At 32.0% G+C, this 13,736-nt stretch overlaps 1 protein-coding gene and 1 long non-coding RNA gene across 5 annotated transcripts; both read left to right on the top strand.

Moving 5' to 3' along the window:
- The first annotated feature begins 27 nt into the window (after positions 1–27).
- Positions 28–6,835, top strand: LOC146939129 (inactive receptor-like serine/threonine-protein kinase At2g40270). 4 transcript variants are annotated; one of them, XM_085752911.1, is made up of 7 exons: positions 28–368; positions 1,502–1,610; positions 1,785–1,890; positions 4,492–5,018; positions 5,503–5,693; positions 5,788–5,920; positions 6,039–6,835. In XM_085752911.1, exons 2-7 carry the CDS (start codon positions 1,523–1,525, stop codon positions 6,617–6,619), a joined length of 1,626 nt encoding a protein of 541 aa, XP_085609037.1. In that variant the 5' UTR covers positions 28–368; positions 1,502–1,522; the 3' UTR covers positions 6,620–6,835. The 4 variants fall into 4 exon arrangements, with proteins under 4 accessions (XP_085609037.1, XP_085609035.1, XP_085609036.1 ...); XM_085752909.1 differs by having other exon boundaries at positions 352–368; positions 1,502–1,616; XM_085752910.1 differs by lacking the exon at positions 28–368 and adding an exon at positions 1,264–1,362.
- A 4,910-nt stretch (positions 6,836–11,745) lies between these two features.
- Positions 11,746–13,386, top strand: LOC146939128 (uncharacterized). Its single transcript, XR_015031553.1, has 3 exons — positions 11,746–12,054; positions 12,192–12,300; positions 13,172–13,386. It is a non-coding gene; the product is annotated as an uncharacterized LOC146939128 (long non-coding RNA).
- Positions 13,387–13,736: the final 350 nt, after the last annotated feature.

Raw genomic sequence — 13,736 nt, 5'->3', positions numbered from 1 at the left:
TATGTTCCTTCAGTGGATAGTAGAATTAGAAAGAACACAACCTTTCTTCAGCATCAAATTAACTAGCCAACTAATCCTGTTTTATTTAAATCATCAAACTATTGCTTCCACAGAAGTAATATTTGGTCCACATGGCACTAATGCAAGTTTGAGTATATTATAATATGTGGTATAAAAAATGTTAATGGTTGTTAATAAGGGCCAACAGCATCCATTATGTGAATTTAGGCATCATGTCTCTTGCATGGCTTATAGGTGAAGAAAACTTACACGACTCTTATATATTCTAATTCTATACTGCAATCAAATGATACATAAGTGGTGTGGTGGACCTCTTCAACTCAGTTGGAAAATTAGATACGTAAAATGTAAGATTTAATTAACATTTTTGGTAGAGTAAGTGTATGCTTGCAAAAATGTTTAAGATCATGAATTGGTCTATGTGTGAGTGATGTATAAGTAGTAAAATGATATATAGCATTCCCCATTTTGTATAAATGTGTCATTTGTTAAATTATATAATTATATACATTAAAGATCTAATTTAATCCTTCTCAATTTTAATTTTTTGGTTACAAACTACACTCTACGAAATCGGGTTCTATAGAGTTTGGACGGAGGGGTAATTTGATGGACCATGAGATCAAAATGTTGGAGGAAGCGTCCAACTTAGCTAGAAAATCACCATGGTTATTTTCTTCTTGGAGAGTGTAGACAATGTAAACATGTCATTCTTGTTGAAAAAAATCTTTGACAATTTTATCCCTCTCAATTGAATGCAAACGAATTCAGTCGTGACAAAAATGAATGTCCAAATTATTCTCTATTGATTTCATTTGAGGGACACATAGTCCCTCCTCTAAATTTGATCATTTACTTGTTGACTGTATAGTCCAGTGTTGGTGACGGGTCAATTACAATGCCAAGATGGAAATATATTGTGCTGTGTGTAAATAATTTTGGGTCAAATCAGTCTCTACCATATTTATTTCATAAGTTTCGATTTTTTTTTTTTAATTTTTTTTAAAAAAGAAATGCAAACTAGCACTTCATTATTATATTGATAAGTTTATGGCAAGTTGTATATAGGTGCAATATAGCTATTAGATTTGCTAAAAGCTAATAACACAAATATAGTGATAAAAATTCCATCATAAAATGCATGGTTAGCACGTGCCTTATGGAGGTAATATACATTGCTTCTAACATAGTATAAGAATGCATATATATAAAGAGACATGGGATAGAATTGGTGACTTCCCTAAATAGATGACACAACTCAATTCAGTTCTATGAAACGGTGAATTAATGCAAACGTGCCATTGAACGCCGCAAAAGCCAAACACATACTCAATAATAAAAGTTCGTTTTATTTATATCTAAATTTTTTCTTACTCCATATCATAATCTATATACCATTAATTTCCTATTGTGATATTATTTTTTCTTTCTCATCACTCATATTATGTTGTTTATATTATGATATTATTCATTGTTTCAGAAGTAACTCTTTGTTCTCACAATGAAAGAAGTGTGGAGATTCATAATATTCTGCTGCATGGTGATAATTGGAGTGACACATGATCATAGTTTGTCTCTAACCAGCCAAGGTAAAGGTAGAAAATGAAGTATTTTTTGTTCCCTTGTTTCTTTCTTTCTTTCTTGAGCTTATATCATATTGATTCAAAGATTATAAGATATTGGATGAATTAAATTAAGATGTGTTGTGTGGTTGATTTTTTTTTTTTTTGTTGACAAATGTGTGGTTGAATTGTGATGTGCAGGGTTGACACTTGAAAAGATGAAGGAATTGAACTGGAATAGTGAAAAAATCAGTGATCTATGCTTTTGGTTTGGAGTGGAATGCTCTCATGGAAATATTGTGGCCTTGTAAGTAACACCCTCTTCTTCTTTTTTCCTTTTGATGTTAATTATAGTTCTCTTCTCATGTGGTTTTGCTTTCTCTTTGATAAAAATATTGTTAAAGAAATTGAACATATTACTCGAACAATTTTACCTTAGTCAAAAATTCACTTTGTTAATAAATTCTCACAATTTTACCTTAGTCAAAAGTTCACTTTGTTAATAAATTCTCACAATTTTACCTTAGTCAAAAGTTCACTTTGTTAATAAATTCTCAAAATTTTACCTTAGTCAAAAGTTCACTTTGTTCATAAATTCTCACAATTTTACCTTAGTCAAAAGTTCACTTTGATAATAAATTCTCACAATTTTACCTCAGTCAAAAGTTCACTTTGTTAATAAATTCTCACAATTTTACCTTAGTTAAAAATTCACTTTGTTAATAAATTCTCACAATTTTACCTTAGTCAAAAGTTCACTTTGTTAGTAATAAATTCTCACAATTTTACCTTAGTCAAAAGTTCACTTTGTTAATAAATTCTCACTTTAGTTTTTTCAAGACAAATTGATACATCAAATGAACAAATTTCAAAATATTGAAATTTAATTTTTTTGACCACATGTTCTCTAGAACTATAGTATTACCGACCAAAACGGGTAGTCTAATTTAGAACTTTGATTTTAGAAATTAGAGTATTTTAAAATTGTAGTAATAATTCAAAAACTAAATTACTCGATAAATTTGTGATTATATATTTGATATAATGTATTAGTCTGTTGGCATTTCCTAAGTGTTTACCAAGATATTGGTTTGGTTAACAAATCCAATTAAAATAAAGAAGTATCTTTTTGAGTAAAAAATAAAGTAGTTTAAACAAGGGATCGAGTACAAAATAGAAAATTGGATAATATAAAGAAAACAAGTTAAACTTAAAATTATTCAAATATTAGCTGGTTTGAAAGGTCCAATTAATTTTTTTGAAGGAAAGGTCCAATTAATTAGATTTACAGTTATGATATTATTATAATTTATTTATTGATATAGTGTAAAGCAATTTTCTATTATAGCGTTAAATAACAGGTTAGGAGTGTTGGGTTCAAATTAGAATAAATGAAAAAAAGATAAATTTAACAACTAATTACTAACATTTATAATTTAAAAATAACACACGTTAGCCACTTATTTAACACCAACCCGACATCTGTATAATTACATTAAAAAATGTGGTTAATTCAATTCACGACCACCGTTGAATTAATCACAATTTTTGACTTGAATCAAATTAAGTGTTTGCTCGACTAAACTAACCATAAACTTGTGTAGAAAGCCACTTTCCTTTTGTCTCTTGAGGCTTGTATATGATTTATAGCTTGTATTTTTCCATATATACTTGTTTTTACTAAAACATGTCATTTAGGCTTAATAGCAGTTTTGGCCCCCTATGTTTCAAGAAGTTGTGATTTTGGCCCCCTAACTAAAATAATTCGATTTTGGCCCCCTATGTTATGTTTTGCCCCATTTGCACTTTTGGCCCCTAGGTCAATTTTGATCAAGACGCGGCGTCACGTGTGTAATTTTTTTTATTTTTTACTAGCGAAAAGACGGGCACTTCGTGCCCGTCTTACTGCTCTTTTTATTGTGCTAACATTTGAAAATTATGAACGGTATTTTTTTTTTAATGAAATTTTAGTTTTGATTAAAAGTAAAAATATAAATGTTTGTTGCTTTTTTTAATGACACGAACAACAATCTTTATTATAGAAAAAACTATTTAAGGGTATAATTGGGATAATGAAAAAGTAAGTATAAATATACTCATCTAGTTTGTGATATTTTTTAAATGATAAAGAAAAAAGAACAGATATACATATATTCATATCGTGTTTGTTACATTTGTTTTAATATTTAAATTTATTCTTATCTATTTGTTACATGTGTTACTTGTATTTAAAATTAAGGGTATTTTTGGAAAGAAAATTCCAACCCAAAAGTGTGCTGAAAGGGGTAGTTTCCTTTATATATAGTATAGATAATTATTAAAAAAGTACTTTTTAAAAATTTTTAAATTAAAAAAATACTTTTTTTTAAAATTTTTTAATTAAAAAAATATAAATAAATAATTAAAAAATTACACATGTGGCGCCACGTCATCATTGACTTGGTCAAAATTGACCTAGGGGGCCAAAAGTGCAACGGGGGCAAAACATAGGGGGCCAAAATCGAATTATTTTAGTTAGGGGGCTAAAATCACAACTTCTGTAAACACAGGGGGCCAAAAATGCTATTAAGCCTATTTTTATTGATATATCATACTCCCTCCGTCTCACAATAATAGTCGTTTAAGGTTTGTGCGCGGTAATTAAGGAAATGATTAATTGTGTTGATTTCAATGGTAAAATCAATATTATTTACTAATATACCCTTATTAATTGTAGTTAGTGGAGTAGTTAAGTTAGATGAAATTCAATAAATAAGGGTATGGTAGTGGAAAAAAATAATAAATGATGCATTGATATTCTAAAGTGACTATTATTTTGAGACAAGGAAAAAATGCTAAAGTGACAATTATTATGAGACGGAGGGAGTACTTTTTATACGATATTCACAATTTTACATGCTTGTGACAGACACTTTGGCCAACAAGGGGATATACCATACAATAGAAAACTTCTACAAACATCAAATTCTGCTAACTCACACAAAACCAAGAGTTTTGATCACAAAGAAAATCCTTCACCTTCATCATCACCAATATCTTCACTAGTTTCTCCATCAGAAACTCCCTCAAATTCACCATCACCATCACCATCATTTTTTCTTCCATCACTATTAACATCACCAGAACTTTCCCCTTCACCATCATCCTCACCTTCACCTTCACCTGTGGTATCACCTTCCCCTACAGTTTTATCCACACCACCATATTCTAGTTGGATTTCAGCACCTTCACCTGCTCCATCTTCAAACCAAATGAATTTACAAAGTTCAAACCAAAAGCATCATTCTGTTGTTATATGGTCAACAGTTGGAGGCTTCTCATTCCTTGTTTTGGTGTCATTCATGGTTTTCATTTGCTTCAGAAGTAGTAAGGTTGTAGCTGTTAAACCTTGGACCACAGGGTTGAGTGGCCAGCTTCGAAAAGCATTCGTAACAGGTAATTTCTGATACTTGATACATCTTTTCAGTTTATTATTTCCATAAACACTTCGTGATAGCTTATGAAAATAACTTATAATGTATATGAAAACAGTTTGACTTTGTTTTATATTGTTACAGAAATAGTTTATAAAAAAAAGCATTTATATGATAAACGCTTAGTTAAATTGTATATCCAAACAAAGGCCGTCTCTTCCTCTTTTATGCTTTTATTTGAAATACGCATACTCATTGAGCTTGTACGTTGAGTAGGGTTTGGGGGTAATTGTTGTAATCGATCTAGACCATAATATTTTAATACAAGTTGTACACTGTAAACCCTAAGTTTGAAATAATAGAAAGGGAACTGCAATCGCTTTGCAGTATAAGATGTAGGCACAGTTATCCGAATTCCTTATCTAACATTGTGTGTTTCATTGTTCGCGTTTTCGTATCTTTATTCTTTTGAACTAGAGTTGTTGATCTAAAAATGCATGATTCAGGTATTCCAAGTCTTAAACGAGGTGAGCTCGAAGTAGCTTGTGAATATTTCAGCAACATTATTGGTTCTCTACAAGATGAAACTATATATAAGGGAACTCTTTCAAGTGGAGTTGAGATAGCCGTTGTATCTTCTGCGGCTACTTCAGCGCAAGACTGGTCAAAAAATATGCAAGCTCAGTTCCGAAAGAAGGTACGTATGCAAAGGCAACAAATATAGCAAATGAATCACACTTTTTCTGATCTAGTTTTAATTCTCTCTGTTGTTTTTACTTTTTGTCTTTCAGATTGAGATGTTATCAAGGGTAAACCACAAGAATTTTGTGAATCTTATTGGTTATTGTGAAGAGAATAAGCCATTCACAAGGATGATGGTTTTTGAGTATGCTCCGAATGGAACGCTGTTTGAGCATCTACATAGTAAGTCCTGTTTTTTTCAAAATTTACATAGTATTCTAATTGAAAATGATTATGTAAATTTTACTAAGCATTTAGATATTGTTTTGTATTGACACCATTATTCATGTATGTATTGCAGTTAGAGAATCAGAACATCTAGACTGGGGAATGAGAAAGAGGATAGCTATGGGAATAGCTTACTGTCTCGACCACATGCATCATCTCACACCACCCATTTCCCACAGAAACCTGCTATCTTCTTCTATATACCTCACTGAAGATTATGCTGCTAAAATATCAGACCTAAGTTTCTGCACCGACAAAGTCGATACGAAGAAGGGTTGTGAAAAAACTTTAGAAGAAGAAATAAAGGACAATGTTTATAGTTTTGGTGTAATATTATTTGAATTGATAACAGGAAAAATTCCATTTGCAGTGGAAAATGGTTCTCAAACAGATTGGGCTGGAGAATATATTAGAGGACAACCATTGAGAGAGTTGGTTGATACAAGGTTGAACTCTTTGAAAGATGATGAAATTGAGAAATGGTCAAAAGTGATTAACAGTTGTGTAGATTCTGATGAAGAAACAAGGCTATCAATGAAAGAGATTACATCTAAGTTGAAGGAAATTACTGATATGGGGCCTGATGGTGCAACTCCAAAATCATCCCCTCTTTGGTGGGCTGAAATAGAAATTATGTCTGAGGACATATGCTAAGCTAAGACATCAGTTTATGGATTTAATTCATGTATAATATCGGTTTTAAGATGGATTTAGGAATTTTAAGTAGTGTAGGCAATACATATGTGTGTAACATAGTCAAACTTTACCCTTCCTCTTTGTGATATAACTAGTGCGCGGCCCGTGCGATGCATGGGTAGGATTGACATTGAATTTTAATATTATGTATACAAATTCAACATGTTTATCAAATTCGTACGTCCAATAATCAACAATAACTTATTTTACACAAATTTATATAAAAAATGTATGGAATAAGAAAAAACAACACATCGTAACACACTACTTTTTACGATAAAATACATATGATCGTGACAACAGTACAACGCATGTATCCAAAAAAATAAGGATACATTGTGGCATTTATAATGGGAAAGTGTTAGACTTTCCCATGATGGCCAAGTGAGTTTAACACCATAGATATATTACTTTTATATTTCAATGGCAGAGATGCTTTACTGGTTAATGTTTAGAGCAACTTTAGTGCTTGTTCTACACATTGTTCTCTAAGCACAAGAACACAGCAATTTGGTTCTATGCATTGGAGGAGGGTGAGCTGGAGGACAGGTTGGAGAACTGTTCTAGTGGGAGAACAAGTTCTTGCAGGCTGTGTCAGGCAAAAGAAAGCAAAGAGAGAGAAAAGAGGAAAAGAAAAGGAAAAGAAGGGTGGGGAGTGTGGGAGGGAGAGTGAGTGACGTGGGGAAAGAGAAAACATGAGAAATTGAATAAAAATATGTGGGGTTAATTGTGGGACCCTATAATGTAAGTTAAGAACACAAATATTGTTCTTTGCATTGGAGTAAAAATGAAATGATGTTCTTAATACACATGTGGCACATTTGGACCCCACCAAAATGCTTCAAAAACATAAAAATGGTTCTACCATTGGAGATGCTCTTAGTGACTTATTAGTGATACATTTGGAAAATAATTGTGACCCCACACAAATAATAAACAAACGTTATTCTTATATCAATATTTTATTGATTGTGTTTTGTCCAGTCTCTTTTGTTCCCCTGTGAATTTCTATTCCAATTTCGCACTCAAATTTAAGCTGACAAAGGTTCCTTCTTGACAATATCTTCCATACAAGTTTAAGTGCTTTGTTTGAACAACTATTCTTAGCAGGAATGCAGGATCAACACATGATTTGCTGCAGGAATGCAGGAATGCAAACAACAAAGAAGAAAAAACAAGTTCCAGATCTGGAAGAATGCAACGATTCAGCTAGCTTTAATGGTTGTTTTCAATGATAGCTTTCTTCAATGTTTTTTGTTTTATATGTTTTCTACCAGTGGAGTATGAGGTTCTGTAGAACTTATTCTACACTTCCAATTTTTTTTCAAGTTCACATCATAACGAGGGGTGATTTAGTAAACAAATGGTCTAATATGATGGAGGTGTGTTTAACAGTGTTACATGAAAGGGGGGTGAAACAGAAAACACCAAAGATAAAATATATTATCACATTTTAATGTTTTTTTAATCAAAAATAAAAAAAAAAAACTGGCAAAACAGGCACGTGGCTGTTTAGAGAGGCCATTCCCATGGTGGGAAACTCTAAGACTTGTCCAGGCTAAATGCCACCTACATATACATTGACATAAGGACAAACTTTGAACTTGATCAACAACGCCAAAGAGTTTCCACACGAAGTCCAAATGAATTACATTCAAGAATGAAGGTGAAAATATGACTCTCATTAACCTCTGTATGTTCCACAAAATGATGTCATCCTTTTCGAAATCTATTTGCACCACATAGGCAGTCGTAAGTTCACTTCATTTTGTTGTTTTTTTCCTTTTCAAAAACAATTTTTTATGAGAACCGGTTCTCTCTTTTTGAAGCCTACCCATCCGTACACTGTGGCCTCCCTTCTGTTGCACTCATGCCCGAATTAAGTGCAAAATCAACACCATCTCACTCTTCTTTTTCGGATCTATAGCTATCTCCAGCGACAAATAAAAACAACAACAACAATCAAGCTTTATCCTACTAAATAGGATCGATTATGCCATAATACTCTATCCGAAACCATCTTTAGATCTAACTCATTAACCTTTAAATCTTTTCTAATAATTTCTCTTATAATTTTTCTATGTCTTCCCTTGCCTCTTCTAATCCGACTCTCCTCCATCTGATCTTCTCTTTGTACTACAACATCTAATGGTCTTTTATCTACATGTCCAACCCACCTAAGCCTATTTTCTACCATCTTTTCTACTATAGGTGTTACCTCAACTCTCTCTAATGGTGTCATTGCTAATCATATCCCGTCTTTTCTTACCACTCATCCAACGCAACATCCTCATCTCTGCTACACTTACTTGTACATAACATATCTGGTCTGATTGTTGTCCGATAGAATTTTCATTTAAATTTAAGCGGTATTTTCTTATCACATAAAACACCTGAGCCTATTCTTCATTTCCTTGTCATTTTGTATCATGGACCCAAGATATTTAAACCATGTAACTTGCGGTATGATATGATCTCCCACTTTCACCTTCACTGTGGAACTACTTCAACTTTTTTGCTGAAGTTACATTCCATATACTCTGTCTTGCTTTGCTGCTTCTACTTAGGAGGAAGTCATACGCTTCTAAGGCTTGTCTCCAAGTCTCTAACATCCCTCAACAGCTGCCGCAACCACCACCATTTCTCTCCCTTTCCAGCAGTCTGATCTCTTTTGGTCAAACAAAACATAATTTCTTTATCTCTTTAACCTTATCAATCTCTCTATCCGAACATAATTACGAAAAGAGTAGATCGAAAAAGGGTTATATTTTTTTAATAATTAAGTTTTCCGAGCAGCCCCTTCCTTGTCCATCAATCGATTCATACACCCATTGTCCTCTTCAAAATCGTGCCAGAAGGAATCCAAATTATATTAAGTTTTCTTTCAATAGATGGTTCTGCATGTCTTCTATTTTTTCTATGAGAAATGATATTTTGACAACCACTTTTTGACAACTTTTGGACAACTTTCTCTCTCATACTCACATGATGTTGTTATTCTCTCTCTTCCTTTTTCTCTCTCCATTGTTTTTGACCAATAAGAAGTGAGAAAAACAAGGTTGTCAACAAAATTTTCATCAAATGGATGTCAAAATATCATTACTCTTTTTCTATATTCATTTTCTCATTTGTTCTACGTTATTCTTCCTTATATGATGAATTTGTAGATATGGTTTAAATTTTTTGTCCCTCGTCCAGTTTTTAGGAATTTTTGTAGCAATAGTTTTTTTTTGAGGGATTGTAGCAATAGTTTTGAACCATAGTGTGAATTACTTCATAATGTAGATCTCTCAACAACTTTGTTTTTTCAAAGTCTTGTTAATACTTTATACTTAATTTTGATTATTGGATATTTGAAAGATAAAATAAATATTGATTTAATCTTTAATTTTTTATTTTAATAAAATCCGTAGAATGAAAATAATCATAGGCAGAATTGATTTCCTTTAATCACTCTGCACATATCATATTTCTCATCAATATATATATATATATAGACACACACAGACACACAGGAAGATCTAGCTCATGGTTATGTGCGGCTATAGCAACACATAAATAGTGACAAAAATAGTGACATAAAAATTCAGCCGCTAAAACAAAAATGGACCCCAAAAGAAAAGGTCCACTGATGGACCTATCTTGATGACCTGCGACAGCCAGTTAAAACATATAATTTTTTTAATTGTTTTTGTCGTTTAGTTAAAGTTTCTTGTATAGATAAGAGAAGGAAATCTTCAGATATTTGTGGAGAAAGGAAGCCACAAACCGATACAGTAAAAGATAATAATGAAATTAGTGGATTTATGCAGTGTAATATTCCTCACAAATTTGTAAAATCCATACTGTATTATGTTCTTCCATTCTTATTTCGGTTTTGTTGCTGCTATATTACAGAGAAAGATTGAGCTATGGAAATAGGCCATTTCAAAAACACAAAAGAAAAACAAATTAAAAATCAAATTTTCAGATCACACCCACCAATAGTCATACGAAATTGAATCAACCCAACAATCCAAAACTTGAAAAGATTGCAACTTTGAATTGATCTTGGCACATGAAAATATCAAAATTTGTCAGTGCCCAGATCGATCAAAATTCACAAAAGGAGAATTTTTTCCCCTCTAACTTCAACTAAATATGTGATGATCCAACCCAATAGAAATAAGATTGAAATATAAAGCAGTGAAAATGAGTGAGTTAGATGGGTTTTAGGTGTTGAAAAGAGAGTCCATGAAGAAACTAAGAAGATAATTAAGGTTACTTTAACTAGCTGTTTCCAGCCCCAAGGTTATAATTTGCAGCCAATATCTCTCATTGGTAAATAAGATCAAACGATGGATACAAATCTCAGCTGATTTTTCTGTAAGAGTATTTGCAAGGGTCTAAGTCCTTCTTCTTCCTCTTGCTTCCTGTAACATCCCGATATTTTTATATATTATATAGAGCAATGATATTCTAACAACCAAAAATCAACAACTTTTGTGACAACCACCAATTTTCAAAGGAAAAGTAGATAGTGACACGGAAACCAAAGCAATAGAGAGAGAAAGTAAAAAGATAATGTGAGTATGAGAGATAAAGTTGTCACATAGGTTGTCACAAAATGGTTGTTAGAATATCATTTCTCTATTATATATGTCCTTAGCCACTTATTTTATGTGTATAGAATTTAAGAAAATTGTATCATCCTTCTTTTAATTAAATTATATACCTCTCAGTTTATTTATTTCATTTATTTAGCGTGACATATGTGCTTTAATTTATTTTATTTAAATTAGTTTAGAAGAGATGGTTAATTTCGTTACTGTAACTTTGTAAGCCATTGTCATTTTAGAAAAAAAATATATAATTCATTAACTCGGTATTTAAACGAAAATTATTTAATTGATAGTAATTGCTAGTATTCTCCATTTTGTTATTTTGACTTAGTCTAATTCCACTAAGCCTATTTTCCTTAATAGTGGATATCTGATTATGAATAGTATCTGATGGAAATTAGTTCCTAATATTTCTCCATCCATTCCTATTTTTTTTAAACGTGGGCATCATTTAGTTACTTCTTTAAACAATTCCACCAAATACCTATCTATGGGGATCCATGTGCAATTGGTTTTGAGAGAGACGTGCCTAATTGATTTTCCTATTCTTTCTTATAACTATGTGGGGAAGCAGTTCTTGATTTCTTTGACCCAAATGAATTGCATGACCTCTCTATGGCTCTATCCCTTTATCTACTACTACTCCCCTAGTTGGTGATCTCTTGATGAAGTCATTTGAGCACAATATAACCCTTCTTACCGCTCAGGCCTTTCCCACGTAAGACCAAGATATAGTAACTTTCTAGCCTTCACAGAAGAAATCGTCACGCCATTTTCTTATCATCACTTAAGGTAAAGTCATATGGCGTTGTCCCTTTTCCATTCTCTTGATCATATTCTATTACCAAGTCCTTTTCTTATTTGAAGATTTGGATTTGTCTAAAAGTATTGTTACCAACCGCTCCAATTGTGTTTATATATTCGTGTAGCACTTCATAGGCTCGCTCGTGCGTTTGGTCGGAATCAATCTTAGGACGTGCTCGTGTGTTGGTTCAGAATTAATCTTAGGGACGTCTTTTAATGGAAAAACACCATAAGGTAAGGGCTTTTTCCCCATACGTCCATACTAAGTGCTAGACTGTGTTATTAAGTAGAGGTAGCAATTCTTGTCTTTTAAAAAGAAAAACAATTAAAACGTATTTTCATGGTAAAATTAATCTTTACTAAATGTGATTATTTTTAATTATGAGTGCTTATTATTAATTGTGTTTTATATGAAAGTTGTGTATGATAATGTGGTGTGAATGGATATGTTTAATATTATTATGTTGTATATGTTTTGTGGTGTTGGAAAAGAAGTGATACATTTTTTTTATGAATTAAAGAAGAAAAAGATGAAAATGTGAGTTTGTGAAATGATTGACTTTTGGTTTGTGTACTTGATGATGCACTAATACTTGTAATTGCCTTAGTGGCGGGTTAATATCATATTTCTTAGTGGTGCCTAAGTGGCGGGATTTAGTTTGCATTTCTTAGTGGTGCCTAAGTGGCGGGATTGAGTTTTCATTATCATTATCATGCATGTCATATGCATCTGTGTGGTGCCTGTGTGGCGGGAATTGCAATTATATTCTGTGTGGATGCCTGTGTGGCGGGAATTGCAATTATATTCTGTGTGGATGCCTGTGTGGCGGGAATTATATCCGGATCATATAGTTATAAGAGCATGCATTTTGCACATCATTGCATTGCATTGGGTCTATTATACATCTGTGTGTTGATAAGTCATTAAACTGTTATATATATAAAAGAAATGTGTATGAACTTTACCTTAAAGACTTAAATGTATTTTTCTTATTACTTTTTGATTGAGAAGTTTTGATACTATCTATTTCATGACATTGTTTCTGGTGCTTTGAGTATGAACCAATTTGGATAAGGAAATTGACCCTTACAACCAACATTTTAGGTACCTAAGAAGACATGGTGTATGCTTTGCTGTTTTTGCTTGAAGCGCGTACGGGGACGAAATTGGGTTTTTGATTGTATTGTAATTTCAGAAGTGATTTTGAAGGACATTTAGTTTAAGAATTTTTGTTAAATTATGTAAAGAATTTTGTATAGGTTTTGCTAGAATATATATTATTGATGAAATAAAAAAAAATAGTAGTGATTTTCTAAAAATGAGAATGATTTAGGCGTAATGTCTTGGACCAAAATCCGGGGCGTTACACTTCCCCCTTCTCATAAATAAATAAATAAATAAAAACAATATACAAATGTTGTAACCGGCTATCAAATGTTGTTAATACTTCCTCTTGGTTATGATTGATTCAAATGTTCGGATTTGTAATTAGTGTTGGATTTTATACTTAAAATATTGTCTTGCGATGATTTCAAATTAATCTTGTATTTGTTTTGTTGCTTAATTTGTCATTTAGGAATAAAGCTTTTATCAAAGCTTATTTAAAGTAAAATCATTGTAAAGGATGCAAACTTGTTTCATCATTTCAAAGATGGTTTGTTATCCTAAA

This window comes from Medicago sativa, chromosome 3, assembly GCF_051527215.1.
Source record: "Medicago sativa cultivar Bolivia chromosome 3, Bolivia_mono, whole genome shotgun sequence".
NCBI classification, from domain to species: Eukaryota; Viridiplantae; Streptophyta; class Magnoliopsida; order Fabales; family Fabaceae; genus Medicago; species Medicago sativa.
This window is presented reverse-complemented; position numbering and strand designations above follow the sequence as displayed.

Excerpts from the sequence above, each read along its gene's own strand:
- LOC146939129 (XM_085752909.1), top strand. The coding sequence starts at position 1,523 with ATGAAAGAAGTGTGGAGATTCATAATATTCTGCTGCATGGTGATAATT. Across the intron at positions 5,019-5,502 it reads TCGAAAAGCATTCGTAACAG|GTATTCCAAGTCTTAAACGA; the intron begins GTAATTTCTGAT and ends TGCATGATTCAG. Across the intron at positions 5,921-6,038 it reads GCTGTTTGAGCATCTACATA|TTAGAGAATCAGAACATCTA; the intron begins GTAAGTCCTGTT and ends TATGTATTGCAG.